This window comes from Culex pipiens, chromosome 3 (genome assembly GCF_016801865.2).
Source record: "Culex pipiens pallens isolate TS chromosome 3, TS_CPP_V2, whole genome shotgun sequence".
Taxonomy (NCBI): Eukaryota; Metazoa; Arthropoda; class Insecta; order Diptera; family Culicidae; genus Culex; species Culex pipiens.
Genome location: NC_068939.1, coordinates 23409513 through 23423701, shown reverse-complemented (window position 1 = coordinate 23423701; position 14189 = coordinate 23409513). Strand labels below are relative to the sequence as shown.

At 36.1% G+C, this 14189-nt stretch overlaps 3 protein-coding genes across 4 annotated transcripts; 2 read left to right on the top strand and 1 right to left on the bottom strand.

Moving 5' to 3' along the window:
* Positions 1–5355: 5355 nt before the first annotated feature.
* Positions 5356–7943, top strand: LOC120418909 (F-actin-capping protein subunit alpha; the record flags this gene model as incomplete). The annotated part of the gene is made up of 1 exon (XM_039581436.2): positions 5356–7943. A coding segment is annotated over one exon (654 nt), but the record flags the coding sequence as incomplete, so codon positions are not given.
* Positions 7944–10824: 2881 nt separating this feature from the next.
* On the bottom strand, positions 10825–11962 carry LOC120418915 (uncharacterized). 2 transcript variants are annotated; one of them, XM_052709818.1, is made up of 3 exons: positions 11845–11962; positions 11621–11788; positions 10825–11564 (listed from the first exon to the last, which is right to left on the bottom strand). In XM_052709818.1, the coding sequence occupies exons 2-3, from the start codon at positions 11772–11774 to the stop codon at positions 11326–11328; spliced, it is 393 nt and encodes a 130-aa protein (XP_052565778.1). In that variant the 5' UTR covers positions 11775–11788; positions 11845–11962; the 3' UTR covers positions 10825–11325. The 2 variants fall into 2 exon arrangements, with proteins under 2 accessions (XP_052565778.1, XP_039437380.1); XM_039581446.2 differs by having other exon boundaries at positions 11621–11895.
* A 75-nt stretch (positions 11963–12037) lies between these two features.
* Positions 12038–12602, top strand: LOC120418914 (39S ribosomal protein L54, mitochondrial). The gene is made up of 2 exons (XM_039581445.2): positions 12038–12180; positions 12241–12602. Exons 1-2 carry the CDS (start codon positions 12078–12080, stop codon positions 12540–12542), a joined length of 405 nt encoding a protein of 134 aa, XP_039437379.1. The 5' UTR covers positions 12038–12077; the 3' UTR covers positions 12543–12602.
* The last annotated feature ends 1587 nt before the right edge of the window (positions 12603–14189 follow it).

The following is a 14189-nucleotide window of genomic DNA, read 5'->3' as shown; positions in this document are numbered from 1 at the left end:
ATTTTCAGATTTTAAGAATTTAAGAATTTAAAAATTCAAGAAAAAATCATTTGTACCAGCCTTGTTTTATAATTTCCAAATTTGCTTATTTCCTGATTTCCTAGTTTCCGAATATCCTAATTTCCTAATTTACATATTTCCAAATTTCTTAACTTCCTAACTTCCTAAACTCCTAATTTCCTAGTTTCCTAATTTCCTAGTTTCCTAATTTCCTAGTTTCCTAATTTCCTAACTTCCAAATTTCCTGATTTCCTAATTTCCTGATTTCCTAATATCCTATCTTCTTAATTTCCTAACTTCCTAACTTCTTAATTTCCAAATATCCTAGTTTCCTGATATCCTAATTTCCCAATTTCCTAACTTCCACACTTCTAATATCCTAATTTCCTAATTTAATTTCCTAACTTCCTAATTTCCTTGTTTCCTAATTGAAAAATTTCCTGATTTCCAAATTTCCTAACTTCCTAATTTTCTCATTTCCAAATTTCCCAACTTCCTAACATCCTAATTTCTTAATTTCCTAATTTCTTAATTTCCTTGTTTCCTTATATCATAATTTCCTAAATTTTCTTATTTTCTATATTTTACTAATTTGCTAATATCATAATTTCCAAATTTCCTAATTCCCTGGTTTCCTAATTTCCTGATTTTTTTGATTTCCTTATTTCATGATTACATAATTTTTTGATTTCCTTATTTCATAATTACATTTTTTTAATTTTAGTTTTTCTAGTTTCAGAATTTAAGAATTTCTAATTTTTTGTTTTTTTTTTAAAGAAATTTTCAATTATTGATTTCTTAATTTTGTTCATTATTGTTGTTAAAAGTGTTTGAATAAACATTTTGAATCTATTTAAATTCGATCAGCATACCGTACTTGACGGCATAACTTTTATTTTGTTTAATAGCATAAAATGTCAGCTGAGCGATTCGATTATTTAATTATTCTTTAAAATCAAATATAAAACTCCAATGCTTCAAACTAATGTCAAATTTTCCGAGGATTCCGAAAATGACAAAATTGAGACCAAAAAGTGCCGCTATGGCGGCCTACAGAACAAAAACTAACGATGTAAAATGTTTGTTACAGAAAAATCGAAAAACTATGAGAAAAACTGCGATTGGCCAAAAAGTTATTACCGTAGGCTTATAGTCCATGAAATTCCCTAACTTTTGACCTATAAGAGTATGTGTGTTGGAAGCTGTTGCAAAAAGATATTAAGGTTTTAAAAAAATCAATTTTCAAATTTGGACCTCAAACTTCAAAGCCCGTTTTACCCCACTTCCCTTTGTCGTAGAGGGCTCATATTTGGCATGAGTTCATCTCATGTATAGACAAACAAACGCTGAAAGTTTCATCCAAATCGGAGCACCTCGATACGACCTGTTACACATTGGTGAAAAACTCGCTCTTAAGGGTGCACAGCTCTGGTTGATGTGCACCGTTAAAAAAAGCAGTCATTTTGCATATTAGTACGTCCTTAATTGTTTCCATGTAATTTTGACAACTGTCCAAATGCAACGAAAATATTCAAAAATCTGTTTCTTGGGAACGGATTTTCTGATCGATTTGGTGTCTTCAGCAAGTTTGCAGGTATTCCTTTATCCCAGTTACACTCTAAATCAAATATTCCTTTATAAAATTGGACTTTTCACAAAAATCAAATGAAACGCGCAATTTAGTGAGCACAGCACTTTTTCAGTTCCTTTTAGGGTCCTAAACAACTCCCCAAAGTTTGGGACCGGTTGGTTAAGTCCTCACTTTGCGCAAAGCGATTCAATTTTCCATATAAATTTGTATGGAGAAACCCATATTTTTGGAATTCAATATTTATCAAATCCACGTTTCATACTATATCAAAACCGGACTCATATTCGGATGCTCTGGAATGTGCTCTACAACTTTGCCGAAGAGAGTATGGTGGTAGCTTGCCCCTAAAAAAAGATACAGAGCAATTCTCTGCCAAAACCGGAAATGGATTTTATTTGTATTTTTGATTTGGGTCAAACTTTGTGGGGGCCTTCCCTATGACCAAATCGACGGTAACATTTCAAAAGGCATCATGTACATTTTGACACTTTCTGGGTTATTGCATATTCTAAAAGTACTCTTAATAAGCTACCTATCCACCAAAAATGAGCAAAAGTTACTTCAGTAAAGTCTGTTTAATCATGATTTTAAATAAAGTAACATAAACAGAATCTCTGCCATCAGCAGTCCCTGTTTATATAGCCCTGTCAACCTGTCAAACAAAAGACTACATAAATCTCGTGACGAAAAAAAAGCATCATGAACAAAGCGCCATGTACATTCTGCGAAGAAAAACGAATCATAACAAAGCGTCCCCCTCATAAACAGCAGGGTGATATAGACGTTGGTGATTTCAAAAGAAGTTATGTTTGTTTTTCTTAAATAAAACGACGGAAATAATGTTTTATTGAATTTGGATGATCAATTATCAATGAATGCAACGTTTTTCATCGTTTGTTATTATTAGAACATCTTATTTTGCTTTTATATTTAAATGGGAATTGAAAATGGATGCTCAACATTCAAATGCGTTTTTCTCAAAACGCATGGTTTGTACATGATGCTTTTTGAAATGTTGGCGTCGAAATAAGCTATTTTGTGTCATTGGTTCATCCATACAAGTCTCCATGCAACTTTGGCTGCTGTCCATACAAAAATGGTATGTAAATATTCAAACAGCTGTAACTTTTGAGTGAATTTTCTGATCAATTTGGTGTCTTCGGCAAAGTTGTAGGTATTGTTGAGGACTTTTGAGAAAAAAATAGGTACACGGAAAAAAAAATTTGAGGATTTTTTTATCAACTTTTTTTTTACTAAAACTCAATTTCCCAAAATACGTATTTTTTGATTTTCGAGATTTTTTGATATGTTTTAGGGGACAAAAATCCGCAACTTTTGAGCCATAGAGAAACATGGTCAAAAATCTGCCGCCGAGTTATGAATTTTTGAAAATATAGTGATTTTTGGAAAAAATCGAAGTTTCATGCAAAACAAGTTTGACATTATTTTTTAATGCAAAATTGAATTTGCAATCGAAAAGTACTTTACATATTTTTTGATAAAGGGCTCTGTTTTCTAGATATAGCCACCGAAAGTTTGATTTTAGCGAAATATTTGCAGTTTTTCAATTTTTAAAAATAGTGACCATGAGTGACCATTTTTAATTTTTAGTCGATATCTCAGCAACTGATGGGCCGATTTTCGATGTTAAAACATGAAACATTCGTGAAATTTTTCGTTCTTTTCGAAAAAAATATTTTGAAAAAAATAAATCAAGACTAGCTTTTTAAATGGGCGTAATATTCAATGTTTGGCCCTTTTAAAATGTTAGTCTTGATTTAAAAGATGCGCAAGGATCTGGCCTACACGCCAGTGATGTTTTTGGTAAACGCATTGGTGGCCAAAGGGCCTCAAAAATAGACATTTTTGAAAAAAAGGATTTTTACGGGTTGAATCTAGTGCGTCCATCCCGGGAATTCCCGGGACAAAAATCCCGGGATTTTCCCAAAACCGGGAATTCCCGAATCCCGGGATTTTCCATAATTTGTCCCGGGAATTCCCGAAATTGAAAAAAATAATCATATTTTGTTCTGGAAATTCAGATTTTGTTGTGGAAATAGTAGAATACTAAGTAATCGAAGCATGAACATAGAATAACAGCTGAATACTAAATAATCGATAAAATTAATTTAAATTTGTATTCGGCAAATATCAGCATTTATTTTCTTATAATTTTAGTTACCAGGTTCACAAAACTGCCTAGCGCTTTAATTTTATTCTCTTTTATTTTTTAAATAGAATGGATATATTAACGTATGTTTACGAGTTAAAATTTAAAAAAAAAATCTCTTGTTAAAATATTTTTAATCAAACATTTGGGATGACTTCGGTTAAAACAGGAACAGAACAAAACAATTAGTACACCGATTTCCAAATGTATTGCTCTAAAATCTCCTGTACCTATTCAGACATCAGACCCGATTTTCCTCCGGTTGGCGGTAGTAACTTGAAGTTAATTTGTTAAATATATTTTATATAAAACAATGAACTCAAAACTATTCAAAAATTCAACATTGACTGGTATAATTTTATTTGTTGTCGTTTTTTGTTTTTTTTTAAATATAAAAGAAACTTTTATATGACATGAGTAAAACAGCTTACTCATGTCATATAAAAAATTATAAGGAAATATTTTCATAAAGACTGATGACCGCAAATAAAAAAATATATCATTTTTATTTATTATTTTTTTATCAATTTTTAATTTCTTATAGGCTATTTGAAAACTGTCGTCCTTATTTAGATTGAAGTGTAGATTATCATAATTTAATATTATTAAGCTAATTCTATGATTTTAAACTTGAAAACATAACAAATATAATGAAAACAAAGATTTAATTACTGAAAAAAAAATCCCGGGATCCCGGGAATTCCCGGGATTTCAAAAATATTTTTCCCGTTTCCCGGGAAATTCAAAACCCGGGAAAATTGGACGCCCTAGTTGAATCCCATTTAAAATTTTAGGGCGGAGCGCCAGCTCCTGTTACGACCAATCAATTTGGGAATTTGGGCTCAGTATGCCCACCGGAACAAACCCCTGAATGCCCGCCAAAATGTCATTATTGTTACACTCTAATATCCATAATGGTACTATAAAAAAATTGCAAAATATCAATACATTTATAGATAGAAATCTCAATTTTGAAAAAAAATCAGCTTTCCCAACTTTCCAAATTTTTAAGCAAAAGGTATCAAAAAATGCTTTGTACGTTGTTACAAGTAAAATCGTCAAATCCAAGAATTAAGAGCAACGCTTTTACAGATTCAAAATGTTTGGTAATTTTTAGTAGAAGTTTAGTTCTTAGCCCGGGATGGGTCTTATCTTAGAGAGTTAAAGTATGTATCATAAATATAGCGAAAAAATCCATAATCTGCAATTTAAAACAAACAAGAATAACCTGGAAATCTTTCCCTTCCGGGAATCTTTCAAGCAGTCTGAGTGGTTTTCCAGTTGAATTTTACACGTTTACATTCGATGAATCATTCAACAAGCAAAAAAAACGGTTCTTCTGCAATGCCACACCGCGCCTTACGAAGCAAGCCAACCGAGAGACCATGAGATTGTGCGGGCATACACCGCTTATCTTAAAGTAACTTTGCGTGGACCACGTTTGCTCTGTTATCAACGCCTTGTTCGTTTTATGCTTCTTCTTTTCTTTGGGTGGGTTTGATTCGAGCTGTAATGAAATTGTAGACGGTTGTACTCTCAATTGAGTCATCGTGACTCACGTGATGTGAAGCCCTACCTGTGCTAACGTTTTGTTTTTGTTTCGCTCTCCCTTTTTTTTCCAGGCGGTGGCCGGTTCCTCGACCCGCGCTCCAAGCAAAGCTTCAAATTCGACCACCTGCGCAAAGAGGCGTCCGATCTGCAGAACGCCGACGGGGACCTCATCTCGGAGCAGTGGCGCGCCATGCTGGACATCGAGGCGCTCACGTACAGTGCGAACCACTACCGCAACGGGTCGTGCTCGGTGTTTGGGCGGACCAGCAACGGCCAGATCACGTTGAACGTGTGCATCGAGGATCACCAGTTTCAGCCGAAAAACTTCTGGAACGGACGGTGGCGCTCCGTGTGGGCCATCACGTTCCCGGCTTCGGGCAGCGGCGGCACGGCCGAACTGAAGGGGCTGCTCAAGCTGCAGGTGCACTACTACGAGGACGGTAACGTGCAGCTGGTGTCGTCGAAGGAGTTCCGCGACACGGTGGTCATCACGAACGAGGCCGCCACGGCGAAGGAAATCATCCGGGTGATCGAGGAGAGCGAACACGACTACCAGACGGCAATATCCGAGAACTACCAGACGATGTCGGACACGACGTTCAAGGCGCTCCGGAGACAGCTGCCCGTGACTAGAACGAAAATCGACTGGAGTAAGATAGTGTCGTACAGCATCGGGAAGGAGCTGAAAACGCAGTAAGGCAGAATGCAGGAGGAAGGTGTGTTTAAGGTAAGTGTTGTGTGTGCATGGCCGGGAAGCAGAATATACACATTTCGTGTGGGCGAGCCCGCTGGAACACGAGGGGGAGGGAAACTTCTATAGACATGCACCGTTCTATAGAGGGAGCTGATGGTGAGAGCTACGTGTAACAAAACCGCGAAACAATTATAACAAATTTAACTAATAATTTTCAAAAACAAAGCAAAAAAAACGCGAAAATCAAGCAGCAAATATTCGAAGCAAAACATCGTCTTTTTACAATAAACAAGCAACCACATTCAAACAGACACTCTTTACACAACTAGTTCGCAAAATCAATCGTGAGACCGTTGAACGAACGCTTTCGAGAGATAACATCGCTGTAAATTCATCGCTGGGTAGGGAATAATTAAAAAGGGTAAAGTGTAACCTCTAGTGACAAAAAAAAAAAAGAAAGAAAAAAATCAATTATATAGAAAAGCAAAATTAAACAAAAAAAAACTCACGCAAAACACGTATTAGAACTCAACTCAGAAACTCGAATTCACCGACGTTTGGCCTGCAACATAGATAAAGCAAAAACAAATGGAAAACACTCTTTTTAGATAATGTTAGTCTGACACACACTCTCACGAGTTCGATGAATTCTTACCACCTTGGAAAGAGGACGAAACTTTGCAGTAGTAGCAACTTTATTAACGCGCTCAATAGATTAGTTTTACCCTCGCATCTTCCCACACACACACTCACACACAAAACAAACAAAATTTCGCTTGGAGAATGGTTTTCCTCTTCTTTTGACCACCCCCTCTGTGAACACCCTGCTCAAACGAAACGGGCTTTTCTGCAATCTTATCGGAAAAAAGGCGAGACCGGTGACAGGGCTCACACCTTGCCGCGGCGCGATTAGATAATGAGTCGATTCTGTTTGCCGGCTGCTTCTTTATTTTACCCAAGTTTGACATTTCCCGTTCAATACTGCCAATTTTAACGCACTTTCTAAGCGAAGAAATACTCTCTCTCTCTCTTTTTCTGTCTACAAAGTCTGGGTTTTAACTTTCGACGACCATTCTGCGCTGACTTGGTTTTTAGAAATTGAACATTTTGTCGCTCGAGAAATAAAAATAGCAAGAAATAAAAGGTTTACCTTCATTCCACGAACTGAACAATTGTGGCAAAATGTGTGATAGAGAGTAAGGGAATTAAACTTGAATCGAGAAACTAATAAAATTCGAAAACAATTATCCAACGCAGTTGAAAAACATTACATTGAAAGATAGCAAAACAAACCAATCCAAATAGGCTCCGAACACAGAGACGACGAAACATGTTCATTTGGTTTCCCGTAATCGAACCCCTCCCCCAAACCTTGGATATAGTATATAGGCGAACAAAAAAAAAAAAACAACAGAGTAAATTAAAAAAAAAACACTTCCTGAATGGGATAGAGATTGAGGAAGAGGGCGGTACACGAACTGAAGAGCAAACAAAATGGAAAACTGTTTGAGAAGAGGACACACGCAGGATAACATTTAAGGAACTAAGTAACGAAACATGAATGAAAAAAAGAAACAGAATTACACACACAACAACAAAAAATACACGCATGATAAAACTTCAAAACAATGATTGAATAACGGAAAAAAAAACCAACAACATATTTAACATGAGCGAAACATTCACAACGGACGCATTACGGTGACGTTTGAATAACACACACGCATAGACATAAAGAAAAACACACACACACAACCGTTGAGTAATTATGAGGTAATTAATTCAAAAAAGAAAAAAAAACATGAAATATGAACGAGAAGAAGGCAAGGAGACGACAAAAATAACTATATTAAATTGAAAAAGTAATAAAAATAATGTATATTTAATTATTATTACATATATATGAAAATTAAATAAAAATTCATATAAAAAGCTAACGTTTCTATAGCTTTTCTTTAAAGATATCCGAAATCCTCCTAAAATTGATTATTATCAATAATATCAAATTTATTCACATTTTTTTTTTCAAGGTTTAAGGCTAAAATTCTTAGTGAATTGCTAAAAGTGACCAAGAATATTAACCTTACTTTTAAAAATCGTTGGAAAATTTCTTGATTTTTTTTTATTTTCTTGCGTGAGAAGGTGAGTCAAATTGGTAAATATTCATACGTAAGAAGAATCAACATAATAAGTGATTCCTAACATTCTCTTGTTACATACTACGCACAAACCCCGATGGTTTGACACCAACTGTTGTCAAACGAACGGGGTCACTTTTTAGTTGACACCCCTTTTACACGGAGTTCACACAAACTACCAAACCAAACCCTTCTCTCTGACCAAACGTCTGTTTTGATAGTGTGCGTGAGCGCCGCGTAAAAAGTGACAGTTCGTCACTTTTTAGTTTGACTTTGTCAAACCAACGGGGTACAAACTAAAAAGTGTCAAACGAAAAAGTAACCAACCATCGGGGGTTGAGTGTATTTACGTACCCATTTCTGCAACCAGCAAAATTTTATGGAAAAACGAAAAATTAAAAATTGCTTCTTTTGAAATCTAGATTAAATTTTCAAAACAACCTATCCCTTATGGGTTTCCTATGCAGAAAGGATCTTTTGAAAATTTGATCTAGGAATAAGGAATGTATGAACTAGTTTCATCAAAATAAAAAATAATACAACGATGAAAATCGTGGAAAAGAGAACTACTTCTTTCGACCTAAAACATAAAAATTCGCCAAAAACGTTTTTTTTTTAAATCAAATATTCTTTTCTTGGTCTCAAATTAATGTTCATAATGTCCCCAGGTCTCCGGGAAATTTCAACTAATCGGGTCGCTCCTGGTTGCATTCAGCAGAAGACTATTTATAAACCACGTGGACACTTTTTTAGAAATCTAATGACTGACCGGAACCCTTGGTTCAGGGGTAAGCGTGATTGCCTCTCACCCAGTCGGCCTGGATTCGATCCCAGAAGGTTTTTTTTTTTTTAAATGGTGCTATGAACTATTAGGTTTTGCGCCGACTCGGTTTTGAGGTTAGACAGCTTGGCTTTCGCACGTGTGTCTCTGTAAAAATGTGTGTGCGTGTGCGCTCGTGACGTCGCGCTATAAAACCATATGTGGGTCATTCCTTCCCAAGTGACCACGCGTCCAACATCGACCTTCACCAATTCTGCTCATATTTGGCATGGGGGTTGTTTTTGCCCTAAAAACAACCCCCCTCTTTTTCTGAGATTTTTGAAAAACCTCATTTTTAAAATGCATTTTGCTAAGAGAAAAGTCTACAAAAAGTGAACTTTTGGGTATGCATATTTGAAGATTTTTTGACGTAGAATCGAATGGCGCACTCAAAATTTACGTACAGTGTTGCCAGATATGAAAATTTTGCGCTTGAAGTTTTAAAATGCATTTTTAACTCTTTGGACGAGCACTTACGGGAAAACTGACAATTGCATTCGATTGCTGAGAGTTTTTTACATTAAATTCAATCAAAACCTCAGGGTAAAATGAATATTTCTTGAGATATCACATTTTTAAAGTTGGAAAGCTCTGTATTGCACAGCAAATGTTTTACTTAACCATCAATTTTCAACAGTACTTGGCGTGAGAGCATAGTAGGCCTTGAAATTTGAATATTCTTTTTTTTTTTTTAATTTCTTAGCGTAAGCGAGTGAATGTCCCAAAATTGAATTTATATATGTATGTATTGTATGTATGTATGTATTATATGTATTCATTTTACCCTGAGGTTTTTATTGAATTTAATGTAAAAAACTCTCAGCAATCGAATGCAATTGTCAGTTTTCCCGTAAGTGCTCGTCCAAAGGGTTAAAAATGCATTTTAAAACTTAAAGCGCAAAATTTTCATATCTGGCAACACTGTACGTAAATTTTGAGTGCGCCATTCGATTCTACATCAAAAAATCTTCAAATATGCATACCCAAAAGTTCACTTTTTGTAGACTTTTCTCTTAGTAAAATGCATTTTAAAAATGAGGTTTTTCAAAAATCTCAGAAAAAGAGGGGGGTGCCACGGGCGCGGGGGTGGACCAAATGTCACCAAACTTGGGATTCTTTGTTTTTAGGGCAAAAACAACCCCCATGCCAAATATGAGCAGAATTGGTGAAGGTCGATGTTGGACGCGTGGTCACTTGGGAAGGAATGACCCATGTTTAAGGCTACCAACTGTACGGATTTTTTCCTTACCATACGGATTTTCGAACCTCTTCGCGGATTTTTAACAGGCCGGAATTTTTGTAGGGAATTTTACGCATAATACGGATTTGTACGGAATTTTAACAACTTTTTAATCATTGAATTGCTTTTTTGATTTGGTCGAAGCTTTTGTTAACTAGAAATTTGTATTTTTCTGTGAGTTTGATTTAAAAAGGGAGTTTTCCGGGGTTTCCTCAATTCAAACTTGATTATCAATAATTCTAGAGTTTTTGAACTATTGTCTTTCATATGTTGATAGTACCTTTTAAAAAACTCTAGAATTGTTCTTTTAGAAATTCCTTTCTAAATTTATTTATCTATTTTCAAAGGCTTTCTTAAACTTTTTAAAACATTTGAATAAGCAAATCTAGAGTTTTTTTAAAGGTCCTATAAACTGTTGTGTTTCACATGTTATAGAACCTTTTCAATAAAAAAAAACTTTGGAAAAGTGTTCGTGAAAACACCAAGAACGATATTATACGTAAAAGCAAACTTGACATTTCGTAAACTTTTAAACGTTCAACAAAAAAAAATTTAGAACATAATAATTTGATTCAAATCACGGTTTATTTTATGAATACTTTTAAACGTGCAAGTCATAAGCACTCTGATAGCATTTTGTGAAATTTGTTAGCTGTAAAAACGACACAGTTTTATATTTTTAATTCTCAAATTTATTAAATTTAATTTATCTAAATAATTCATTGACAGTTTTTGTTATACCATGGTGTCATATCGGCAAAGTGTACGGATTTTTGCTCAGCAAGAGTTGGTAGACCCATGACTCATATATGACCCAAATATCAAAATTTCCAAAACTAGCCTATAATTTTCGTATGGTCATAAGAATCATTTTCCCATCATTGACTAAAAAAATATTTTTTTGAAAATTCAGGCCTGAAAGGGTTCATAATAAAGCTCAACAATCCAAAAAAAGACAGCGAAAAAAAATCGTTATTCCATTATCACAGGTTTCAATTATCCGAAGTGAAATTTTGCCAAGGCCTTCGGATAATCGAGTCTGGACTGTACCTATTGAGTAAATAAAGAAACAAAAATAAATTAAATTCAGTTTTATTTACACATCTACTCAATCTCTGCCTCTACTCTGCCTTCCTCAGCAGCAACCGTCGGTCGGGATCCTTGTCCAGCTCCAGCTCGGCTCGCGTAATGTGCCACTTTTCGTCCCGATTCTCCGCCCAAAAGTGCAGCTTGCCCCGCTGATTGACGCCCTTGACGGGCACCACAAAGCCGTCGATCTTGCCGTCGGCAAACTTGTTCATCTCCACGCCAAAGTCAAAGCCCATGTCCTTAATCGGTTCGCCCAGGACGGAAATTGCTCCTGAAAATGTTTCTTCGTACATTATTTTGAAAGAAGATTTCAAAAATCCATCTTACCCGGATGTGCCCGCAGCAGCTTCAACGAGTCCTTGTAGTACGGCTGAGCCCGCACCCGGTCTTCCAGCTTGAACTTCATGTACAGTGCCGCGCTGATTCCGCCGATCCCAATGTAGGTGGCCGTTTTGACCAGCGTTCGCAGGGACACAGGCATCACGCTGTCCTGGACTGTTTTCGTTGACGATTTTAAAATTTGTTACTCAATCAGTGTTTTAAATTTTTACCTCCCAACCGGGGGCAATGTTTTGAACACACTGGCGTGACAGTCACTCACGAGTGAATGTGGCGTGAGTGACCACCCCCTTTTTGACAGCTCCGTCCAAACAAGCAGCATGTGAACTTTCGGAGCTGTTCAACAACAAAAACAATCTCGTTTCTTTAGCCACATTAGTTTTTAAATTTAGCTTATGTTGCAACAAAATAAATTAAGTGTTCGTCAAAGAAACATCTAGCCAAAATGACTACACTATTTGCCATCAACCTTTCGAACCTGCTGCGCCGGTGTTCCATAGTTCAGACCACCGCAATCCGGAATTATGCAACACCAAAACCCGGTGGAGGTAAGCGATCCAGAAAACCCACCCAAAACCAATCAACCCTAATCCGGTAACAACTTTCAGCGCTCGGTTCCAAAAAGAAGAAGCTCGGCAAACTGGGCCCCGTGGTGGAGAAGAAGGAAATCCCCGTCGAAACCGACGTCAACAAGCTGGTCAACTATGTTTGTGGAAGCAACGTCCTAAAGACCGGGCAAGATGTCAAGCTGAAGCCCGACTCGGAGTACCCGGAGTGGCTGTGGACGATGCACGTGGGCCGGCCGTTGACGCTGGAGGAGATGGACCCGGACACGAAGGCGTACTGGCGCAAGTTGCGGCGAATGGCGCTGCAGCGGAACAACAAGTTGGCTAAACTAAAGAAGTTCTAGGGAGGGGTTCTAGAGAGTGGTTTTTAGAGAATAAAAATTGATTTGGAGTGTTAGCGAAAAGCTAAAGGGACTGTTGGTGTTGTCCGAAAGCATTTCTCGATTTAGATATCTGGAGCAACATTTGTAAGGGGTGGTACGACGTACGACATTGCTCTTAAGGTCTTTTATTACACGCGTTATAATAAGCATGCATGCAATGCATTTTATACACAAAAATAGGTAAAATTTTGAAGTTTGAGCTCACATTTTCATAATTTATTTCAAGAGTACTTTTTCCAAACAACCAATGCGCCAGGGGTTTCCTAAGTAGGTACAGTCATCCCACATATTCGGAACACCCACAAATTCGGAACACTTTTGTGGTAATTTGTCAATAGAATGCAAACTGCAACTTTTCTGCCGACCCTGCTATTTTTAAGGCCTTTATTTGGACATTCTCTTGCTATTTCACCAGTAAAAGTAATACTTTTCAAACAAAAACTGCATTTCAAGACTATTTTATCCAGAGCAGCAAAATACTGCCTCCAAATTGTCTGTTCCATGATTGTGGGATGTTATTGTGTCTCCCACAATTGTGGAACACCTGAATTTAACTGATAATTTCACAAAAAAGTTATCAGACCATTCATAAATCATCACTAACCATGAGTTCTATTGGTTTCAGAGTGCAAAGTCATTATTTTGCAAAAAATATGTACAACTGGAGAGAAAAAAAAAGTTTGTTTACATCGTAAGAAAAAAGTGTTCCGAATTTGTGGATTTCAATGGTCAATGTTTTTCTTCGAAAACTTGATATAAATCGTAAAAATGTACAGCCGGTCTATACATCAATTGAAAGATCGCAAGAAAAGCATTCACATGAAGGTAAAAGCAAATCATTATGTTCAATTATCGATTTTATATGATTTATTGAACATTGGCCGATCTGTAAACTGTTCCGAATATGAGGGATGAGTGTACCTAGGAACTTTTAAAAAATCAAGCGGGATTTTTCTACTTTTTCAGCACTCTTATTGGATACTTCTAGAGTTTTTTTTTATTGAATGGGTCTTATAAACATGGCATAATGGCAAACAAAAAAATCATAAATTTGGATATTCAAAAAATAATTTAAAAAAAAAACAAAAAATAAAGAATTTATAAATCTTAAAAATAAGAAAACAAACATACAATTATTCAAGAAATATATTTTCAAAAATATAAAAAAAAATCAAATTAAAACCCTAAATTTTTAAAATTGTATGAAAAATCCAAAATAAAATACAAAAACAGAAATTCTTAATTCGCAATTCGCAATTTTCAGTGTAAGAACGGGCCTTGACCGATCTTATGCACTAGGTTCCCGACGAACACGCACTGCCCTTACACCTACATCTCACCCTTGCTCTGAGTCAGTACGAGCAGCACGCTAGAACACGCTTTGAGTGTTCGTGCCAGGCATGCACACCTTCTTTTCCGGTTACGCATTTTAACTCGGCCGGGGGTGGTACATTACGTAGGGTTTGATGTAAGTATAAGCGCCTAACCATTTATAGTGTGCCTATCAACTTTCATTAAAGCAAAAACTGTTTTATTTTTAGTTTGAATTCAAAAACTAGTTGTTATTTTACTGTGTATTGTTTTCTGCTGAAATCATTCCTAGAGTTG

Bases quoted from the DNA above. Each gene is read 5' to 3' on its own strand.
- LOC120418914 (XM_039581445.2), top strand. From the start codon at position 12,078: ATGACTACACTATTTGCCATCAACCTTTCGAACCTGCTGCGCCGGTGT. The intron at 12,181-12,240 runs GTAAGCGATCCA...AACAACTTTCAG, and splicing joins AACACCAAAACCCGGTGGAG to CGCTCGGTTCCAAAAAGAAG.
- LOC120418915 (XM_052709818.1), bottom strand. From the start codon at position 11,774: ATGCCTGTGTCCCTGCGAACGCTGGTCAAAACGGCCACCTACATTGGG. The intron at 11,565-11,620 runs GTAAGATGGATT...AAACATTTTCAG, and splicing joins GCTGCTGCGGGCACATCCGG to GAGCAATTTCCGTCCTGGGC.